We start from the raw sequence: 21,071 nt of genomic DNA, 5'->3' as shown, positions 1-21,071 counted from the left end.
ACACTCAATCCTAAAATCTGAGCAGTGAAAGAAAGAAAAAACAAAGAAGAAAGAAAGAAAGCGATACTTTCTTTACATGGTATATTGTATCGTATCACAGTAGAGGTACATATCGCGATACAAGACCAAAATCACAAAATACTGCAAGTGCGTTTTATAGACTCCTATTGCAGAGCAGTTTCGCCCATTCCAGGTTTAACTAGCAGCTTGATCAGCCCCAGTGTGTCTAGGTAACGAGCAGGTGTGTCTTATTATTAAACTCCTAGTAAAACCAGGAATGGATCAAAGTGCTGTGCAATGGGAGTCTTATTTCAAACACTGCAATAATAATAATAATAATAATAATAATAATAATAATAATAATAAATAAAAACAGATTTTCATTTTAAATTAAACCCCAAACTCAGGGATGGAAATAAGCCTCCCATTCCACAGCAGTTTGATCCATCCCTGGTTTCTCAGAGTTTAATAAGACACACCCGTGCCTCCTAATAAAACCTGGAATGGGTGAAACTGCTATGCAATGGGAGGCTTATTCCCACCCCTGACAACTGAACTACAAAATGTATAAACATGCAAATCGCTTGTCCATCTGGAAATGTTACGTGTGAGGGCCCTGCGTGCAGCACAGCGTCGCCGAACGAACGTGTGGAACCTCTTGAAATGAACATTCTATTCTGAAGTCATCCTGTTCCGGAACTTGTTTTGAAAGACAAGTCTTTTCACATCTTGTTTGCAGAGATACTGTTGCCATCCCCTTGAAGAAGGGCTGGTAGTCCGAAACGTCCCGATATCACTGATATTTTAAAATCAACTATTTACATTTTGGTACACAGCAGTTTTTTCAAATGTTAATTATCTCAGATAGATAATCTATGATATAGATAGATAGATAGATAATCTATTAGATAGATAGAGATAGATAGATAATCTATTAGATAGATAGATAGATAATCTATTAGATAGATAGATAGATAATCTATGAGATAGATAGATAGATGGCAACGCCACACCTGAATAGTGTACGTATCATTACAGTACGTGTGATTAACATCGTTACATTCTATTGACACAAGCATTTTTTCTTTTCTTTTTCATAATAAAAGTATGAAACTTACTTACACACAGTCAGTACACGGAAGATTTGAGATTACTACATGTTAATGTGTAAATTGCAATATTATTATTATTATCCCTTGTTTCCATTCGCTTGATCTCCAGCTAAACTGTTTTAAAATGAAAACGAAGTCGCTCGTTTATACTAGTTGCTGGACTTAAAAAAAAAAAAAAAAAGTGAACGCGTTTATTTTATTTTAGTGGTAATTATTATTGTGTGTGATTTATTTACTTACCTCGTTTCGAAGTGGACGGCGACTGTCTGGCGGTTTTGCGTCCAGTCTCTTTAACATGGGGGTTCGGGGTTTTAATCTGAAACGTACAGAAAATGATTAACTACCCCAGGAATGCGTGTTATTAATAATTATAAATCCACTCTCATCCCCCCAAGCGCTAACTCGGTATATTTACCCAAGTGTCTCTCAGGAGGATATAAACGTTGCAACAACTCAAAAAGCTGGGCTTACAATTTGTTATTTTATTAGTGTTTTTTTTATCCTCTCTCTCTCTCTCTCTCTCTCTCTCTCTGTATCTGTTTATCTCTCTCTCTCTTTCTTTCTTTCCACTTTCTCAGGGAAGAAGAAGAAGGAAAAAAAAAACCCCGGAAATGAAATCTCCAGCAGAAACAAAATGGACGATCATAGCCCGAACTCGGGAACGAAACGGGACGGAAATTGCCGAGACTCGCCTCAGCACAACGCGTCACAGCGCGACGGCGCGATATATGGAAAAGCATTATTGAGCCGCCATCTTGGTAAGGTTATAATTGTACCATGATAATATTAATTTATTTAAGTGTAATGTGTTTAATTATTTATCAGTCGCATATATATATATATATAATTGCCTACATAGTATACAAACACGTACATCAATAATTAATCATACATAAGAAATGCAGAACATGAATGAAGTGTATCGTCTGATCAACAGGCCTGTAGGAAATTATAGAAATCTATAGAAATGTATCGTCATGCAGCACATAATCAATCAATTTCACGTAAACAGTTCCTTAACAATATTTCCTTTAAAAAAAAAAAAGAGGCGTCGTCTATAACATGGGCACCATCTACTGGATGAAGGAGTCGCTACAATGTAATTCTAATGTGTTTTTCCAGCACAGCGCCTCTTGTACCCCCCGCAGTGGCTGGGCGATGTAACTGCAGTCAAGTCTGCATTTTTTTTAAATTATATATACCGTATTGTACTGAGACCCCGGGAAGGAATATTTCACGGTTTTGATTCATTCACTGCTCGGTCACGCTGACCGTGAATTGTACACGTGTTACGGTAAAAGTAAGAGCGTGGTAAGTAAGGTGTCCGGAATTATGAAGAAACCTCTGGCTTTTCAGAAGTAAAGCGTTATCGGGTTTATTTCGTACATTTACCGCTTTAACTGGTAAATGTCGACATTTATGAATAAACTGCCAATATTCCGACTTTTACCGTAACCTATGTAGGCCTACTATACTTTTAATAATAATAATAATAATAATAATAATAATAATAATAATAATAATAATAATAATAATAATAAACTGGTCTTGCTCGCTGGAAAGATATTAGTGGGGAAGAAAAGTTGAAAAAAAATGCTTTTCCCAGTTTGACCCCCTTCGATTGTTGCAGTGAGCATCCGCTAGGCTTTTACCGCGGGGTCGTGCAGTAAACCCCCAGACGGCTGTAAGTTAGCTAATAAAATCACTTTAAGATATCGAACACAAAGGAAAACACACAGAAACACGCCTTCTGGATTCGACACACGTTTTTATTTATTGAAAATCTGGATTGACACGCCAGGTTCACGCGGAATACACTTTTCGCCGGCGAGGGCAGAGGCTGAGGGGATGGGATCAGAACACAGGCTGTGCTCGGGAAGTAAAGTGACCTCCAGTGAGGCCGACTTACAAGACATACAAACCCAGAGGCTTCTGTTAACAACAAACAAACAAACAAACAAACAAACAAACAAAAAGGTCACCCTTGGAGAAGAGGTCCTTGCAAAAGTTTTTAGTATGCATTGTTGTTGTTTTTTTTTTTAATATGCTTTACAATGCTTCCCTATATGTCCTTATTACACAGTACTATGCTTTACCAGACCTCTCTGTGCTTTACAATGCTTCCCTTTGCTTTACCAGACCTCTCTGTGCTTTACAATGCTTCCCTATGTTTTACCATACCTCTCTGTGCTTTACAATGCTTCCCAATGCTTTACCAGACCTCTGTGCTGTACAATGCTTCCCTATGCTTTACCAGACCTCTCTGTGCTTTACAATGCTTCCCTATGCTTTACCATACATCTCTGTGCTTTACAATGCTTCCCTATGCTTTACCATACCTCTCTGTGCTTTACAATGCTTCCCTATGCTTTACCAGACCTCTCTGTGCTTTACAATGCTTCCCTATGCTTTACCAGACCTCTCTGTGCTTTACAATGCTTCCCTATGCTTTACCAGACCTCTCTGTGCTTTACAATGCTTCCCTATGCTTTACCATACCTCTCTGTGCTTTACAATGCTTCCCTATGCTTTACCATACCTCTCTGTGCTTTACAATGCTTCCCTATGCTTTACCATACCTCTCTGTGCTTTACAATGCTTCCCTATGCTTTACCAGACCTCTCTGTGCTTTACAATGCTTCCCTATGCTTTATCATACCTCTCTGTGCTTTACAATGCTTCCCTATGCTTTACCAGACCTCTCTGTGCTTTACAATGCTTCCCTATGCTTTACCATACCTCTCTGTGCTTTACAATGCTTCCCTATGCTTTACCATACCTCTCTGTGCTTTACAATGCTTCCCTATGCTTTACCAGACCTCTCTGTGCTTTACAATGCTTCCCTATGCTTTACCAGACCTCTCTGTGCTTTACAATGCTTCCCTATTCTTTACCATACCTCTCTGTGCTGTGCTTTTACTGTGGGACACCTTTATAAGGGTTCTCCCAATACATTGCTGTGTTAATGCAGATTATGCAGCTCTGGTCTCTGTTCTCTTAACGCAGCTCTGAGACAATCCCCCAACCCAGTGTGATGTCACAAGACGACGCGTCTGTCTGCTTGACTAAGTTTCTTACAACAGAACCACAAGAAATGAAGCTGGGTGTGTCTGGGTTAGGGCTTTACTGGGATGAAACAAGTTTAAACAAAAACCCATCAACAATACAAGCCTTTGTTTAGAAAAAAACAACATAAAACCCCAGCGTTGTGATGTGCACAGCCCTTCTGAGCAGCGCTGAACATGGACGCGTTCTTCTGTTCATCTCCTCCACTGTCTCCATCATATCTGAAGAAGGACTTGTATCCCAAACGTCCCCATGTCATTCATTTCTTTATTAATTCATTATTCACATTTTTGTGTACCTACATTAACTTTTTTCTTTTTGGTACACAGCAATTTTCCTTTTTCAAATTGTGTATTATATATATATATAATTATATATATACATATATATATACTTTGCCATCTTTCCAAATGCTTCCTACACAAAATATACTCTCTTAAATATTTACATATATATATATATATATACACACACACACACACACACACTTACTCTCTTACATAAATCACTATAATACAGGTGTCTGGCAGTGGGGGGGGGGGGGTAAGTGCACTGATCATGATAATCAAAGGGGGGGGGGGGGTATTCTGTTGGCTTCGAAACTAGCCTTACTGCTGCTGCACCCAGTCCTGGGTTTCAGAACTCCCCTCAGTGAAATCTATTATTAATATGATTATTGAAATGATCAGGAGCCAGGAGTTTGAGCAGGGTTACAAACTCACTAGCCCTGCTGCTGCGCCTGGTCCTGGGCTTCAGGACTGCCTTCAGTTCTATTATTGAAACAAGTTTAAATAAATGATTCCTCCCTCATAGCTGCATGAGCAACTCCTATCAGTGAATCTACAGACTCTCAGGAGAGACGTGTTCACACTGCGATGAGAGTCCGTTCATTCAGAGCAGATTCTGGGCCTGATTGTTCAAACTCCTGCCACCTACCTGGTCATTTCAATAACAGATCACTGCCTGACTGTAGCGCTGTCTAGCGCTATCTGACTGTAGTGCTGTCTGACTAGCGCTATCTGACTGTAGTGCTGTCTCACTGTAGCGCTATCTGACTGTAGTGCTGTCTCACTGTAGCGCTGTCTCACTGTAGTGCTGTCTCACTGTAGTGCTGTCTCACTGTAGTGCTGTCTAGTGCTGTCTTACTGTAGTGCTATCTGACTGTAGTGCTGTCTCACTGTAGCGCTATCTGACTGTAGTGCTGTCTGACTGTAGCGCTGTCTGACTGTAGTGCTGTCTGATTAGTGCTGTCTAGCGCTGTCTCACTGTAGTGCTGTCTAGCGCTGTCTAACTGTAGTGCTGTCTGACTAGCGCTGTCTAGCGCTATCTGACTGTAGTGCTGTCTCACTGTAGCGCTATCTGACTGTAGTGCTGTCTGACTGTAGTGCTGTCTGACTAGCGCTGTCTAGCGCTATCTGACTGTAGTGCTGTCTCACTGTAGCGCTATCTGACTGTAGTGCTGTCTGACTGTAGCGCTGTCTGACTGTAGTGCTGTCTCACACTGTCTGACTGTAGCTGTGTCTGACTGTAGCGCCGTCTCACTGTAGCGCCGTCTCACTGTAGCGCCGTCTGACTTGCTCATAACAAAAGAATTATACCTGAATGCAGACAGCCATCTTTAACCAAACTTCACCCAGACCAGCCAGCTCAGCTGTACCTGGAGCAAGGCAGTAGAAACCAGGCCTTCGTGGCTTACCCAGGGAAATATAACACTTGTACAGTTCACTGTCAAGCATGGACCAAGCCAATGAGTGAATTATCGATGGGTGAGATATCAGGGGGGCGCTGTACCCCAAAAACAGAGTTCTGCCCCCCTGGACTGGGTGCAGCCCCCCGGGATCTGTTCCTAAGGACCCCCCCCCCTCCCCATGACTGTCCATGGTAAGTGCCCGATGGGGTGTGTCTCAGGTGTCTTTGGGCTCCAGTTTGTAGGACATGTTGAACAGCAGGTTCTGATTGTCGATGACCTGCAGCTGCCTGACGAAGGCCTTCGTCTGCAGGTACGAGGGAGTGGAGTCTGTGTCCAGATCTGGGGGGAAAAAACAGAATTCAATTCAATTAAACGAAATCAATACAAAAAATTAAACAGGCAAAAGACTGGTGTAAAAGTTCGTGTCGATGTGCTGATAGAATTCTTGAAAAATTTACTGCACTGTGTGACTTTTCTTTCCACGCAGCTGAAGGAACTAAATAAATTCAATGACAAACATTGTTGAAGACCACTCCGCATCAACAGCAACTTTCTTCAGGTCGCAAACGTTTCAGCTAGCAGTCTTTCTGCTTCAGTCAAGAGATTAAGAAAGTCTTTCAGTCGAATTGTTTGAATTTTACGTATTTCTTTAATTAATTCAAAATTGGACACTTTTCAGAGTTTAATAGGTTTTTATTTCCTCCTTCTTTCTAATATATTCCCATGCATTTGCCAGAGCTGGCCAGCAGATGGCGCCCCAGGACTGTATTTGTGTCAAGTGCACGGTCATTGGTCTAGTCCGAAATCTCAACTTAGCGGAACGCCAATTCAAATATTGATTTTTCTCTCGTGTTTTATTTGTACATTGAACTTGAGGTAACATTTAATAGGTAATGCCTGTGTCTGGCATGTGACTTTTAGCCTCCTCCCGTTGTTCAGTGCTGTCAGATTGGCGTTTTCCAGCCACATTTTGATTTTTTTCAAAGCATCTAGCCGGTAAACGTTGTCTCTGAGGTTTTGCTATTGTTGAGTGCACAGTTCAGTAATCAGAGGGCTGTATTTTGCAGATAGCTGCTGTGCGATACTCACTGGGTGGGGAGCTCCTGTACCTCCGAATGGTCCGTACCATCTCTGCAACCTTGTGCTGCGGGGGGGGGGGGAGAAAGCAGTCATTATAGCAGCGAGCTCAGGATCAAGAGACTGATATCTGATACTGCAAAACTAAATCACTGTGATTGTGTTCGTCTCGTTGTTTTACATTCACTCACCATCTTCTCGAAGTTCACCAGCGGCCCGTGGAAAGTCTTGCTGCTCTCGTGAAGGAATGTCAAGTCTGAGAGAGAGAGAGAAAGAGAGAGAGAGAGAAAGTGATACAAGTTTACCACAGTATTTTTCACTGTTTTTGCAGATCCCCCCTCATACTTTTCCCATGGATATACTCTGCATTTCCCACAGTTTACCCTGGCTTGCCAAGTTTATTAATATCCTTTACCCAGTGGTGTAACTTTGGTTTCAAAAGTGTGTGGGGGGGGGGGGGGGGGGGCAGTTTCTGTAGCTGATGCATGCATAAAGATTATTCTATCTTTACCAGACCTCTCTGTGCTTTACAATGCTTCCCTATGCTTTACCATACCTCTCTGTGCTTTACAATGCTTCCCTATGCTTTACCAGACCTCTCTGTGCTTTACAATGCTTCCATATGCTTTACCAGACCTCTCTGTGCTTTACAATGCTTCCATATGCTTTACCATACCTTCTGTGCTTTACCATGCTTTCACTGTACTTTATTACACTGTGCTGTGCTTTTACTGTGGGAATTTTTGATGAAGCACAGTTCACCCCCCTAGTCTCTGTAAGTTGCTTTGGATAAAAGCGTCTGCTAAATGTACAATTAATAATAATAATAATAATAATAATAATAATAATAATAATAATAATAATAATAATAATAATAATAGTGAAGACAGGGTGCCTTACCTTTGAGGAGCAGGGGGGTGAAGGGGATGATGGGGGGCCTGAGGCTGGAGAGAAGGTCCCGGTAGGACTTGTGATTCCGGGAGGGGTCCTAAACTCGGAAAGAGAAGAGGGGAGAGGCGTCAGAGCCCAGGGCAGCAGCAGCAGCAACAGACTCAGAATCACCGTTCTGATTATGAACCTGATCATCTCAATGCTTCTACTGTGTTTCACTACGCCTTGTTATGCTTTTACCACATCATGGTACTGCAGTAACCTTTACGCAGGGGATGGTTCATTCTCTTCACTGTGCTTTACCGCGCTCTGTTCAGGCTCTCTCTCACTCACCGAGATGCTCTCCAGCTGCTGGAACTGTTTCTTAAACTTACTGGGCAGACCCTGAGAAAGAGAGAGAGAGAGAGAGAGAGAGAGAGAGAGAAAGGGGTTAGAGGCACAGTCACACACCCCCTTCTCTCCCCTCCGACACAGACAGGTTAGAGTCACTACCGCCCCTCTCCCCTCCCCTCCTCCCCTCTCCTGTATTGAAAGCTGGTGTTCACAACTGCACCAATCTCTTCAAATCTAACAAAACTATTAGCATGATTTAGCACAGCAAAAAATATAATAGAGCCAAAGTGCCTCCCTGCCTCTGCCCCCCCAGCCCTCTCCCCCTCCCCTCTCCTCCCAGTCTGCCCCCCCAGCCCCCTCTCCCTCCCCTCTCCTCTCAGTCTGCCCCCCAGCCCCCCCTCCCTCTCCTCCCAGTCTGCCCCCCTCTCTTCTCTCACCTCCCAGGTTTGGCGCAGTCGGCTCAGCGCCGGGTTGTTCAGCCCCAGCACCACAGAGAGGAAGGACAGCAGGTCCTGGTTCTGTTTGCACCTGACAGGAGAGACAGAGACGAGTGAAGTGAAGTGGAACAGGCCAGCGGGTACGCCAAGTAAGAGGGAAGGGAAGGTGCAGTGACGTATTCCGACACAAAGAAGGAAAAACTACAGAACAAAGTGAAGCGAACATTGAAGTGACAAAGTAAAGTGTTTCCACTCACAGTGCCGCGATCTTGATGAACTTGCGCAGCAGCTGCCCCCTCTTGGGCAGAGATTGGCACTGCAGGATCTCAGTGCCCACCCAGTGCTGGACCTCACTGCAGCGCTGCAGTACCAGCTCCAGATTGAGAGGGCGCCAGCGAGCTTCCTCTCCACGGAACACGTAGCGCACAAACTCCACCTGCAGCACAGCACAGGGAGAGTGTTAGAATACAATAAATACAGAGAGATGCAGAGACACAGCACAGAGAGACAGGGACACAGAAACACAAAGAGACAGCACAGAGAGAGAGAGAGAGAGAGAGAGACAGACACAGCACAGAGAGACAGGGACACAGAAACACAAAGAGACAGCAGAGAGAGAGAGAGACACAGCACAGAGAGACAGGGACACAGAAACACAGAGACACAGCAACAGAGACACAGAAACACAGAGAGAGAGAGAGAGACAGACAGAGACACAGCACAGAGAGACAGGGACACAGAGACACAGCAACACAGAGAGAGACAGCACTGAGACACAGGGACACAGCACAGCAAGCTAGGGTTACAATATCATCCATAACTGGTAAACACTCAACAGCACTGAATTTAGAAATGTTAAAAAATCAAATAAATAATTAATTTCATGACGAGAAGTCATTAATTCTTGATGTCTTCAATTTTAAACTGTGTGCTGGGTTTGTTTTGAGTCCTCGTGTGACAAATCACACACACACACACACACACAACGCTGCATGTGCATGCTCTACAGTACAGAAACATCCCCACCCCCCTCTGGCCTTGGCTGAGCCCAGCAGACAGTGCTCGGAGACGGGGTAGACGGAAGGGCGCTGGTGCAGATTACCAGCTCCTGCAAGGCCGTCTGAGCCCAGACGACGCTTTTCTAAACTATATTTAGGAAAGCTAAGAGAACCCTTGCAACAAACTCAACGACAGCAGTTTCCACTAGAAGTATTTCCAAGAGCTCAGGACAGCAACAAGAGCTCAGGACAGCAACAAGAGCTCAGCTCAGCAACAAGAGCTCAGCCCAGCGACAAGAGCTCAGCCCAGCGACAAGAGCTCAGCCCAGCGACAAGAGCTCAGCCCAGCAACAAGAGCTCAGCCCAGCAACAAGAGCTCAGCCCAGCGACAAGAGCTCAGGCTGGCAAACAAAAGTTTTGCATCCACTCGAATTTTAGGATTTAACATCATGTAATCAAAGAAACTACAAAATGATATTGCAAAAGTCTACCGGAAGCCATAACAGCAGTACAGTATTTCATGTTAGATTCCGAAATGTCACATTTTTCCATTTTTGTCAGTTTTTGTCTATGAAAAACTACAAAGCGGTATGTAATTCAATATGTTAATGTAACTTTATGAAGCAAAATTTGTGAATTCTACAGGGTGATGCAAAACTCTTGCCCATAGCTGTATAGCAACAGTATGTTAACACAGACATAGTAACACATGTTTTTTTTTTTTTTATCCCAAGCCCCTCCCAGTCCCCTCGGAGGCCCCTCCCCTCTCTGACCTCATGCACACAGCTGAAGAGCTCCCAGTCGAATGCTAGCAGCTGATTGGCCACCTCCTCAGCGCTCATGTCGTGCAGCCTGCTGTCACCAGGGGACCAGTGGATCTCCTCTGGCAGGGGAACCTGGAGAGAGAGAGACCGAGGGAGGGAGAGAGGGAGAGGGAGAGGGAGAAGGAAGGGGAGTGAAAGTAAGAGGGAGAGGGATAGAGGAGGAGAGTGGAGGGAGGGAGAGAGAGACCGAGGGAGGGAGGGAGAGAGAGGAAGAGGGAGAGGGAGAGGAGAGAAAGTGAGAGAGAGGGAAGGGGAGAGAAAGTGAGAGGGGGAGAGTGGAGAGAGGGAGAGAGAGAGAGAGGAGGAAAGGGAGAGGGAAAGGGAGAGAAAGTAAGAGAGAGGGAGAGAGAGGGGGAAGAGAGAGGCAGAGGGGAAGAGAGAAAGGAAAAGGGAGGGGAGGGAGAGAATTATCTTTGTAAATGTTTACCTCAGTAAATTTACACTGTACGGTCGTTTGAATTGTTTTGCTCTTTTCCCTTATTCCCCTGGGTTTTGCTTCATTCATTCTGAGCAGTTCTGAGTTCTGCTGCTCCAACACCAAGTTATCACCTTTTTCCAGTTGGCTTTGAGCTGCTCTGAGCTCTGACAGAGAAACTGAGTGCTGCCATTTAGCAATTCTGACAAACACTCATGTGTTATTTTAGTTTTTATATCCACTGCCTGTAGACAGCCTGCCCTGTGACCTTGTTTAACTTTGCACTGAATTCCAAAGCCTTGGTGTCTGTCTGTCTGTGTGTGTGTGTGTGTGTGTCTGCATGTGTGCGTGTGTGTGTTTACTGCATTCCTGCAGTGAGGAGTTGTACTCTTTGTACTCTCTCAGAGACAGAGACAGAGAGAAAGCCTTGACAAGTTATGACAGGAATGTAGAATGAAGTCTTTTGAAAACTTGTTTCAAAAACACGTTTTGGGAGGAGTGGCTCAGATAAAAGTAAATGCCTGGCGAACTCGAGTGAACTCTGGGAAATGCAGAATATATAAAAGTGGGGGGGCAGGGAGCCTCACTCACCAGGGCCCCCAGTCGCTCGGGCTCACAGGCAAACAGGTGCGTATTCACTCCCAGTGTGGTGAACACAGAGTCTTCACTGGGGCGGAACACAGCCTTCTCTGAAACACAGGGCAAGCAGAGAGACTCAGTCACTCACAGTCTTACTGAGACACACACACACACACACACAGCAAGCACAGACACTGCCAGTCACTCACAGTATCACCCATCACTGATACAGTGTTTGGTGGTTCTCTCTATCTCTTGCATTCTGTGTATGACAGACCCTGACTCCACATGTTGGCCCTTTAGCAAAAGCCCCTCCCAGTTGACTTACAAGCCCCTCCCATTCCTTAAACCACCCCCGTGTGCATTTAAAACACACCCCTCTCACTTCAAGCCCCTCCCATTTCACCTAACCTTTCTCCCTCCCCTTTAGTTTACACAGACAGTATCATGGCAATGGATTACAGCTCCCGCTTCTTGACCCCCCCCCCCGCCCCCGCCCCCGCCCCCGCCCCCGCCCCCGCCCCCGCCCCCGCCCCAAGGATCGTGGCGCACTTACCCCCAGAAGAGGTGACTGCCACAAGCACCATCGCCCCCTGCTGGCCCTCCTGCTCCTCGCTGTACTGCAGCTTCTCCGAGACCAGAGCCAGGATCTCCTGCACGCTGGAGGACAGGCGACTGCGGATCGTCACGTAGGAGTGATCAGGGGTGTACACACGGCAGAAAACTGAGGGGAAGAGGGGAGAGAGAGGAGGGACAGAGGGGGGGAGAGGGGAGAGATGAGAGAGGGGGGGGGAGACAGAGGGGGGAGAGAGAGGAGGGAGAGAGGGGGGGGAGGGGGGAGGGGGGAGAGAGAGGAGGGAGAGAGAAGGGGAGAGGGGAGAGATGAGAGAGGAGGGGGGAGACAGAGGGGGGAGAGAGGGGAAGGAGAGAGGGGGGAGGGGGGAGAGAGGGGGGGAGGGGGGAGAGAGAGAGGAGGGGAAAGAAAAGGTGAGATTTAACAGTTTAGTTATTTACACTCTACATCTGAAGCCTGGTTGAATTTTAGCCTGTTTCTCTGTCCCTATTGCGTCATGGGATAAATCTGGCCACCCTCTCCCTCTCATCCCTCTCTCCCCTCCCTGTCCCTCTTTCCTTCTCCTTCCCTCTCTCTCTCCCCCACCCCACCTCCTTCACTGCCCTACCTACAATGCCCTAGATTCAAAATATGAGAAAAAACATTTTCTTTAAACCACAAAACACACTGAGACACACACACTGAGACAAGCACGCACGGAGACACACACACACAGAGACACACACACACACACACACAGACACACACACACACACACACACACACACACTGAGACACACACACACACTGAGACACACACACACACACACAGAGACACACACACTGAGACAAGCACGCACGGAGACACACACACACACACTGAGACACACACACACACACACAGAGACACACACAGACACACACAGAGACACACACACACACACACTGAGACACACACACACACACACTGAGACACACACACACACACACTGAGACACACACACACACACTGAGACACACACACTGAGACACACACACACACTGAGACACACACACACACAGAGACACACACACACACAGAGACACACACACACACACACTGAGACACACACACACACACACTGAGACACACACACACACTGAGACACACACACACACTGAGACACACACACTGAGACACGCACACTGAGACACGCACACACACACACACTGAGACGCACACATTGAGACACACACACACACTGAGACACACACACACTGAGACACACACACACACACACTGAGACACACACACTGAGACACACACACTGAGACACACACACACACTGAGACACACACACTGAGACACGCACACACACACACACTGAGACGCACACATTGAGACACACACACACACACACACACACACACTGAGACACACACACTGAGACACACACACTGAGACACACACACACACTGAGACACACACACACACACTGAGACACACACACTGAGACACGCACACACACACACACACTGAGACACACACACACACACACACAGACACACACAGACACACACACTGAGACACACACACACACACAGAGACACACACACACACACACAGAGACACACACAGACACACACACTGAGACACACACACACACTGAGACACACACACACACTGAGACACACACACACACACACACTGAGACACACACACACACACACACAGAGACACACACACTGAGACAAGCACGCACGGAGACACACACACACACACTGAGACACACACACACACACACAGAGACACACACACACACACACACTGAGACACACACACACACACACAGAGACACACACAGACACACACACTGAGACACACACACACACACACACACACACTGAGACACACACACACACACACTGAGACACACACACACACACACACTGAGACACACACACTGAGACACGCACACACTGAGACCCACACATTGAGACACACACACACACACTGAGACACACACACACTGAGACACACACACTGAGACACACACACTGAGACACACACACACACACACTGAGACACACACACTGAGACACACACACACACTGAGACACACACATTGAGACACACACACACACACTGAGACACACACACTGAGACACACACACACTGAGACACACACACACACTGAGACACAGACACACACACTGAGACGCACACACTGAGACACACACTGAGACACAGACACACACACTGAGACACACACTGAGACGCACACACTGAGACACACACACACTGAGACGCACACACACACACACTGAGACACACACTGAGACACAGACACACACACTGAGACACACACTGAGACACAGACACACACACTGAGACACACACACTGAGACACACACTGAGACACAGACACACACTGAGACACACACACTGAGACACACACACACACATTTTTTAAATGAAGAATTTTTTTTTTTTTATCACCTATCCCACCCAGTTGATCTGCACCTGATCTGTCTCACTCTCAGTGTGTGTGTGTGTCTCATTATCTCTGTGACACTCTCTCTCACACACAGAGCGACCCACTCCTTCACTCTCACTCCCTGTCCCACTCTCACTCTCTCACTCTGCGTGACTCACTCTCGTCGGAGCCCCGGAAGGCCTCTCTGGGTTGCAGGCAGGCGTCGACCCGACGGAAGTGTCTGAACAGCGGCCGGACCGGCTTCTTACTGTCGCTCTCCTCCAGAGCCCTGCGGAGAGCAGCCGGGGAGAGACACATGCAGTCAACATCAAAACCCACAGCGTGTAGGGCAATGCACCCCCCCGCCCACCAGTCCCAGTTAGTTCCCAGTGGATTCTCAGTGGAATGAAGCACTCACTGGTCTTGTAGGATCTCAGTCCAGCGTTGCAGTTTGAGAACCTCTTCCACCAGCTCAGGGTACCGAGCAAGATCTTGCACCACACACGCACACAGCTCCTGGGAGAGGGGAGAGGGGAGAGGGGAGAGAGGGGGAGTCACTCATCTCAACTGATAAGCAATATAACGAGGCATAGAGAGAGGCGAGGGAGAGAGTGCATCTGTGCGTGTCTATGTCTGTGTGTGTGTGTCGCTCTGTCACACTCTCTGTGTCTCTCTCTCTCTCTCTGTCTCTCAGTCCTCTCTCTGTCAGCATCTCTCTCTCTCTCTGTCTCTGTCTCTCTCTCACCTTGGGGAAGGTGTGTGATTTCTCCCCCTCATCTTGCAGCAGGTGGCGGTACATCTTGAGGTATCGGAACGCCACGCTCAGCACGGCCTGCTTCCTGTCAGCACTGTCGAACCCGCGGCAGCCCTCGCGAGACTTCCTGTCTGCACGGAACCTGGGAGGTGGGGGGGGTCAAGGAGCAAACCAGGACAGGCAATCTCTATAGGTATAACTACAGGACAGCAGGATCGGGGGGGGGGGTATACCCCTCAAGTATCTTTTAACTTGCAAACTTTCTAAATTGTTATTCAGAGACCCAGCTTCTGTGCTTTTATGTTAAGACCGATGATTAATAATTTCCCCCAAAAGGTGTAATTAACAATTAATTAAGTCAGCAATTGACGACAGACTTTGGAAACTACCAGGAAGTTCCCTCCCCCTCCCTGGCTGTGACAGACGTCAGGGCGGGGTGTGGCATTGTGGGAAGGATACTCCTTCAGGAGGACCTGCTGCAGCTTGTCTGCAGAGAGGAAAATGGGGTGAGTGAGCATGAAGTCATCAAGCAGGATTTCTGAAAGAGAGAGAGAGAGAGAGAGAAGGGACATATTCTTTAAAAAATAAATTGTAATATCAACACTCTGTCTGTCCGTCTCTGCCTGTATCTCAAATTCAAATTCAGATGGACTTTATTGGCACCATAAGTTATTCAAGCATTGCCAAAAGTTATTGTAGAAAATGTACTGGACTCTTTTTCACACAGCCTCTGATGGGAAACGCATAGGGGGAATCTGCCAAAACAGTAAAAAAAATACTGTGGTAAACCTGCATCACTTTCTCTCTGGGCTTTATTGGCATGACAAAAATATTAAAGTTTTGCTACAGCAGTTTATAGCCAATACACATAAATAAGGAATAACATGCATGTTATAATATGTACCATGTGTAAAGGTAGCATATACAGTATGTGCAGTATTTCAAAATGTTCTCCCTCCCTTTCTCACTTCCCCCTTTCTCTCTCCCTCCTCTCCTTTCTCTATCCCTTCCTCCTCCCTCTCTCACCTACCTATCTCCCCCTTTCTCTCTCTCCCTCCTACCTCTTTCTCACCCCCCCCTCTAGCTCCAGACCCTGTTGCTATGAAACCCAATGCTGTCTCTACATGCTTCGCTGGTCCTGGAATCGACTCTCCCTGAAGCACAGCCCTGATCACAAGACACATCCCTCCCCTCTGTGTCAGAGTGTGTGTGGGTGTGTCACTGTGTGTGAATGTCTCCGTATGTGTATTTCTCAGTGCGTGTCTGCATGCATGTGTGTGTGTGCCAGTATTTCTTAGTGTGTGTGAGAGTGTGTCCTTGTATGAGTGTCTCAGTGTGTGCGTGTGTGATAGTGTCTCTCAGTGTGTGTGTGTGTCTCAGTGTGTGTGTGTGTGTGTGTCTGTGTGTGTGTGTGTCTCAGTGTGTGTGTGTCTCTCGGTGTGTGCGTGTGAGTGTCTCTCAGTGTGTGTGTGAGAGTGTCTCTCAGTGTGTGTGTGAGAGAGTGTCTCTCAGTGTGTGTGTGAGAGTGTCTCTCAGTGTGTGTGTGAGAGAGTGTCTCTCAGTGTGTGTGTGAGAGTGTCTCTCAGTGTGTGTGTGAGAGTGTCTCTCAGTGTGTATGTGTGAGAGAGTGTCTCTCGGTGTGTGTGTGTGTGAGAGTGTCTCTCGGTGTGTGTGTGTGTGAGAGTGTCTCTCGGTGTGTGTGTGTGTGTGAGAGTGTCTCTCGGTGTGTGTGTGTGTGTGAGAGTGTCTCTCAGTGTGTGTGTGAGAGTGTCTCTCGGTGTGTGTGTGTGAGAGAGTGTCTCTCGGTGTGTGTGTGTGTGAGAGAGTGTCTCTCGGTGTGTGTGTGTGTGTGAGAGTGTCTCTCAGTGTGTGTGTGAGAGTGTCTCTCGGTGTGTGTGTGTGTGTGAGAGTGTCTCTCGGTGTGTGTGTGTGTGTGTGAGAGTGTCTCTCGGTGTGTGTGTGTGTGTGTGAGAGTGTCTCTCAATGTGTGTGTGTGTGAGAGTGTCTCTCGGTGTGTGTGTGTGTGAGAGTGTCTCTCGGTGTGTGTGTGTGTGTGAGAGTGTTTCTCTGTGTGTGTGTGTGAGAGTGTCTCTCAGTGTGTGTGTGAGAGAGTGTGGGAGTGCGTGTGGGTTTTGCAGAGTTGTCAGGAGTGTTGAGGTGGGAGAGTGTTAGCAGGGGTTGAAAATACTTTTTTTTTATATATACAATAACAGGCTTAATGGCTCTCAATTCTCCACTCCAGGGTTGTGAGGGGGAGAATGCATTTTACAAAATCAATGCAGACAGAATACTAAACACCAAACTCACTCCCACACACACTTCATGCTGTTTACTTTCCAAAAGCAGTTTTATAACATAAAATAAAAAGTTACGTTTCTGTAATAGTTAAAAAAGTACACCGAAGCAAACGTTTCCTTCCATTTTGAACCTTTTTTTTTTCTGCATAGTGTTGAAATATTTCTCAGATAATTGTCTACTTCATAACCCCCTCATGATGAAAGTTTCCGCATGCTGTAACATGTGATCAGTACATCACCACTTTCACTAAGTCAGACGTCATCAGATATTTAGTAACATTTTGGAGTTTTTCTCTCCCTCTCCTTCTCTTTCACTCACCTGTAGCAGGCACAGATTTTAAAGCAGTTCAACCCCCCCCCCCCCCAGTCTTCCCTCTTTTAATATTAATTGTGTCTATAAAACCTGCATGATATAACACACACACAAACACACACACACTCACAAACATGCAAACACAACCCTGACATTTCACAAAGGCCCAATGCAACAGTCTCACGTGCATTCAGTTCAAATGTCCTGCTGCTGAACACAGGTTTTGCTAGGTGCTTGATCAGCCCCAGTGTGTACAGGTAAGCAAGCTCAGACGTGTCTTATTAAACTCGTAGTGAAGCTAGGAATGGATCAAAGCGCTATGCAATGGAAGTCTTTTTATTTTTTCCCCCTCACCCCTGCTTCATGGCAGAATTCTGTATTTGCAATGTGATTATGACTGACAGATGCTCCACAAACGCTCTCATTTCGCTTGAAATGACTGACCTGTTTTTCTCTACGCTTAAAGGTTTTTTTTAGTTTTTTTTTAACTATTTCAACACTACAGACCACACTATGCAGGTCTACAGGAAACAGAACTCAACGCTGAACAGCTGTATAGAGCTCTATAGGAAAGAGAACTCCACTCAACGCTGCAGAGCTGTATAGAGCTCTATAGGAAAGAGAACTCCACTCAACGCTGCAGAGCTGTATAGAGCTCTATAGGAAAGAGAACTCCACTCAACGCTGCAGAGCTGTATAGAGCTCTATAGGAAAGAGAACTCCACTCAACACTGCAGAGCTGTATAGAGCTCTATAGGAAACAGAACTCAACACTGCAAAGCTGTATAGAGGTCTATAGGAAAGAGAACTCAACACTGCAGAGCTGTATAGAGCTCTATAGGAAAGAGAACTCAACACTGCAGAGCTGTATAGAGGTCTATAGGAAAGAGAACTCAACACTGCAGAGCTGTATAGAGGTCTATAGGAAAGAGAACTCAACACTGCAGAGCTGTATAGAGGTCTATAGGAAAGAGAACTCAACACTGCAGAGCTGTATAGAGCTCTATAGGAAAGAGAACTCCACTCAACGCTGCAGAGCTGTATAGAGCTCTATAGGAAAGAGAACTCCACTCAACGCTGCAGAGCTGTATAGAGCTCTATAGGAAAGAGAACTCCACTCAACGCTGCAGAGCTGTATAGAGGTCTATAGGAAAGAGAACTCCACTCAACAATGCAGAGCTAATGTTTGCTGAAGTTATGACAGGAAACTATATATAAATGTATAGAAATCCTACACTTGTTGCAATTTCTATAGGGACCATAGTTTAACACCCAAATAAATACATTAATTGATTCATTAATTAACCCAGCCCTACACAAGACAACAGAAAACGAATGAACTGTGAAACACTTGTAACTACTGTGATTAATGTACTTTTTAAATGATTATTTGTGTGTATTCCTTCATTCATTATGTATTTGTTTTTGCCTGTTGAAACGTTTCCGACACCCACGAATTAAAATCAATAAACCAAACGGTTAAACATTCACAGGAGTTTTTTTTTTTTTCCAACTGCTAAGAAAACAATTATTTACCAAGCTATATATATGTAGAGTATAGTGAAAGCTTAATAATACTTATGACAGTGTGTTGTTACAATTTACAGCAAACTATCAGGGGCTGACAGAATGGGGTTACCCCACAGACCTCCTTGCCAGAAACCGGCTTTGAAAAATGAGATGCATATTAATCCTGGTTAGATATCTGAATCACTTGAGATGTGAAATTTACCTGCGCAGCTCCCGCTCTGTCTCTTGCTCGCCGTGACGCTGTCGAGCAGCGCGAGCACCAGGTTCTCAGGTGTGTCGGGCGCGAGCGGCGCTTCCCCCCAAGCGGCGGTGGCGGTTGTTGGGGTCTCGAGGCTGCCCTCGAGGGCGCTCTGCTCGTCGCTCGAGAGCGAGGGGCTCCGGGAGTCGGAGCGGGAAGAGGACGAGGAGGAGGCGGCGGCGGGAGCTCCGGAGACCGGGCCGGGGTGCCAGGACGGAGTGTCTTCCGCGTCCGGGCTGAACACCTCCCGCGGCGGCTGTGCAGACTCCGGTGACAGGTCCCTGAAGAAGGGAAGGACGCGGGAGACGCTGGTTCTCCTTCGGGGTCCCCCGCTGCCCACTTTGTCACCGAACCCCCCAGCGCGGCTCAGAGCCGAAGTCTGCTTCTTTAAGAACTTTTCCAATGGTTTTATTCCAGCCGGCATATTGAGTCGACAAATGTAATAATAATAATAATAATAATAATAATAATAATAATAATAATAATAAATCCACAATTCCTATGATGTTCTCACGGAAAAACGTTTGTGGAACCCATTTTATGGTATCTTATTAAAACAAAAATAATAATAAAAAAATCTAAATCCACATTTAAATTATATATATATATATATATATATATATATATATATATATATATATATAATTTAAAAAAAAACAAAAAAAAAAAAACACGGTATATTGCTGTATCTACAATAATAACAGTATCTTCGGGTAAACTGAGTATTAAACCCAAGCCCAATGCATGCACAGCGCTCGCTGTATTGCACAGAACCGGTTTACCCCCAAAAATAATCCTGCTTGATTCGACGTCCCTTCTTCTGCTCCGGCTCGCCTGTTTACTTGAATTTTAGTGCCTTCTTGTAACCCTTATCCCAGCACGAAGCAGGCTTTCGTTTTCCATGCAGCGAGGGAGGTTTTAAAAAAAAAAAAACAAAAAAAAAAACACGAGCAGATAAAAACGAGCTTCAAAACGTATTGTTGCTGCTTGTATTACTATTAAATAAAAATATACAAATAATAATAATAATTCTAATAATCCGATAGATGAATTATAAACACAGCAACTTCGGTGGCGTGGCAGTTCAAGTCGGCCAGGAGTCAGTCAGTCGCCTTGTGTATTAATCTTTACCTTTGCACAGGTACGCTGCTTGATGGCTGATCTTTACTGACGATTAATGGCTCTTGCTGGCAGTATTGTTATTCTCCTCATCGTGTAGTGCGTGGGGCTCAGGCGCCTCCCATATTGTTGTGCGATCGGGTTTCATGCCACAGTACCGTGTGTCAGTGCTGCAGCCCGGCTAACACAGCAGCTACACACAGAAGCGAGGAGCAGCTGCATTTCTTTGTTAATACAGGGCAAACGCACGGGCCGCGTCTGCAGCAGCGGGGTAGCCGTGTTAACGATTAAAATCCCTCTGAGTAACCCCCTCCCCCCGTTTTTTGTAACTCCTTAGTCGCCGCACAGGTTTTTTTTTTTTTTTTTTTTTTTGTGTTAAACAGCAGATT

At 45.9% G+C, this 21,071-nt stretch overlaps 2 protein-coding genes across 2 annotated transcripts in view; both read right to left on the bottom strand.

Annotated features, from left to right (window-relative positions):
* LOC117434635 (WAS/WASL-interacting protein family member 2-like) overlaps window positions 1-1,828 on the bottom strand; it is an 11,963-nt gene extending 10,135 nt beyond the window's left edge. Inside the window, 2 exon segments of the mRNA XM_034906821.2 lie at window positions 1,353-1,428; window positions 1,528-1,828. The gene's annotated coding sequence lies outside the window, so the exon portion shown is untranslated.
* Window positions 1,829-5,217: 3,389 nt separating this feature from the next.
* rapgefl1 (Rap guanine nucleotide exchange factor (GEF)-like 1) lies at window positions 5,218-20,158 on the bottom strand. The gene is made up of 15 exons (XM_034057219.3): window positions 19,528-20,158; window positions 15,645-15,723; window positions 15,177-15,327; window positions 14,850-14,947; window positions 14,611-14,720; window positions 11,979-12,146; window positions 11,435-11,532; window positions 10,378-10,500; window positions 8,864-9,042; window positions 8,607-8,697; window positions 8,170-8,220; window positions 7,846-7,933; window positions 7,137-7,201; window positions 6,958-7,012; window positions 5,218-6,207 (listed from the first exon to the last, which is right to left on the bottom strand). The coding sequence occupies exons 1-15, from the start codon at window positions 19,985-19,987 to the stop codon at window positions 6,083-6,085; spliced, it is 1,941 nt and encodes a 646-aa protein (XP_033913110.1). The 5' UTR covers window positions 19,988-20,158; the 3' UTR covers window positions 5,218-6,082.
* Between the last annotated feature and the right edge of the window lie 913 nt (window positions 20,159-21,071).

Source organism: Acipenser ruthenus, chromosome 28, assembly GCF_902713425.1.
Source record: "Acipenser ruthenus chromosome 28, fAciRut3.2 maternal haplotype, whole genome shotgun sequence".
Taxonomy (NCBI): domain Eukaryota; kingdom Metazoa; phylum Chordata; class Actinopteri; order Acipenseriformes; family Acipenseridae; genus Acipenser; species Acipenser ruthenus.
Note: the sequence above shows the minus strand (reverse complement) of the source record. Positions and strands in the feature narration are given on the sequence as shown.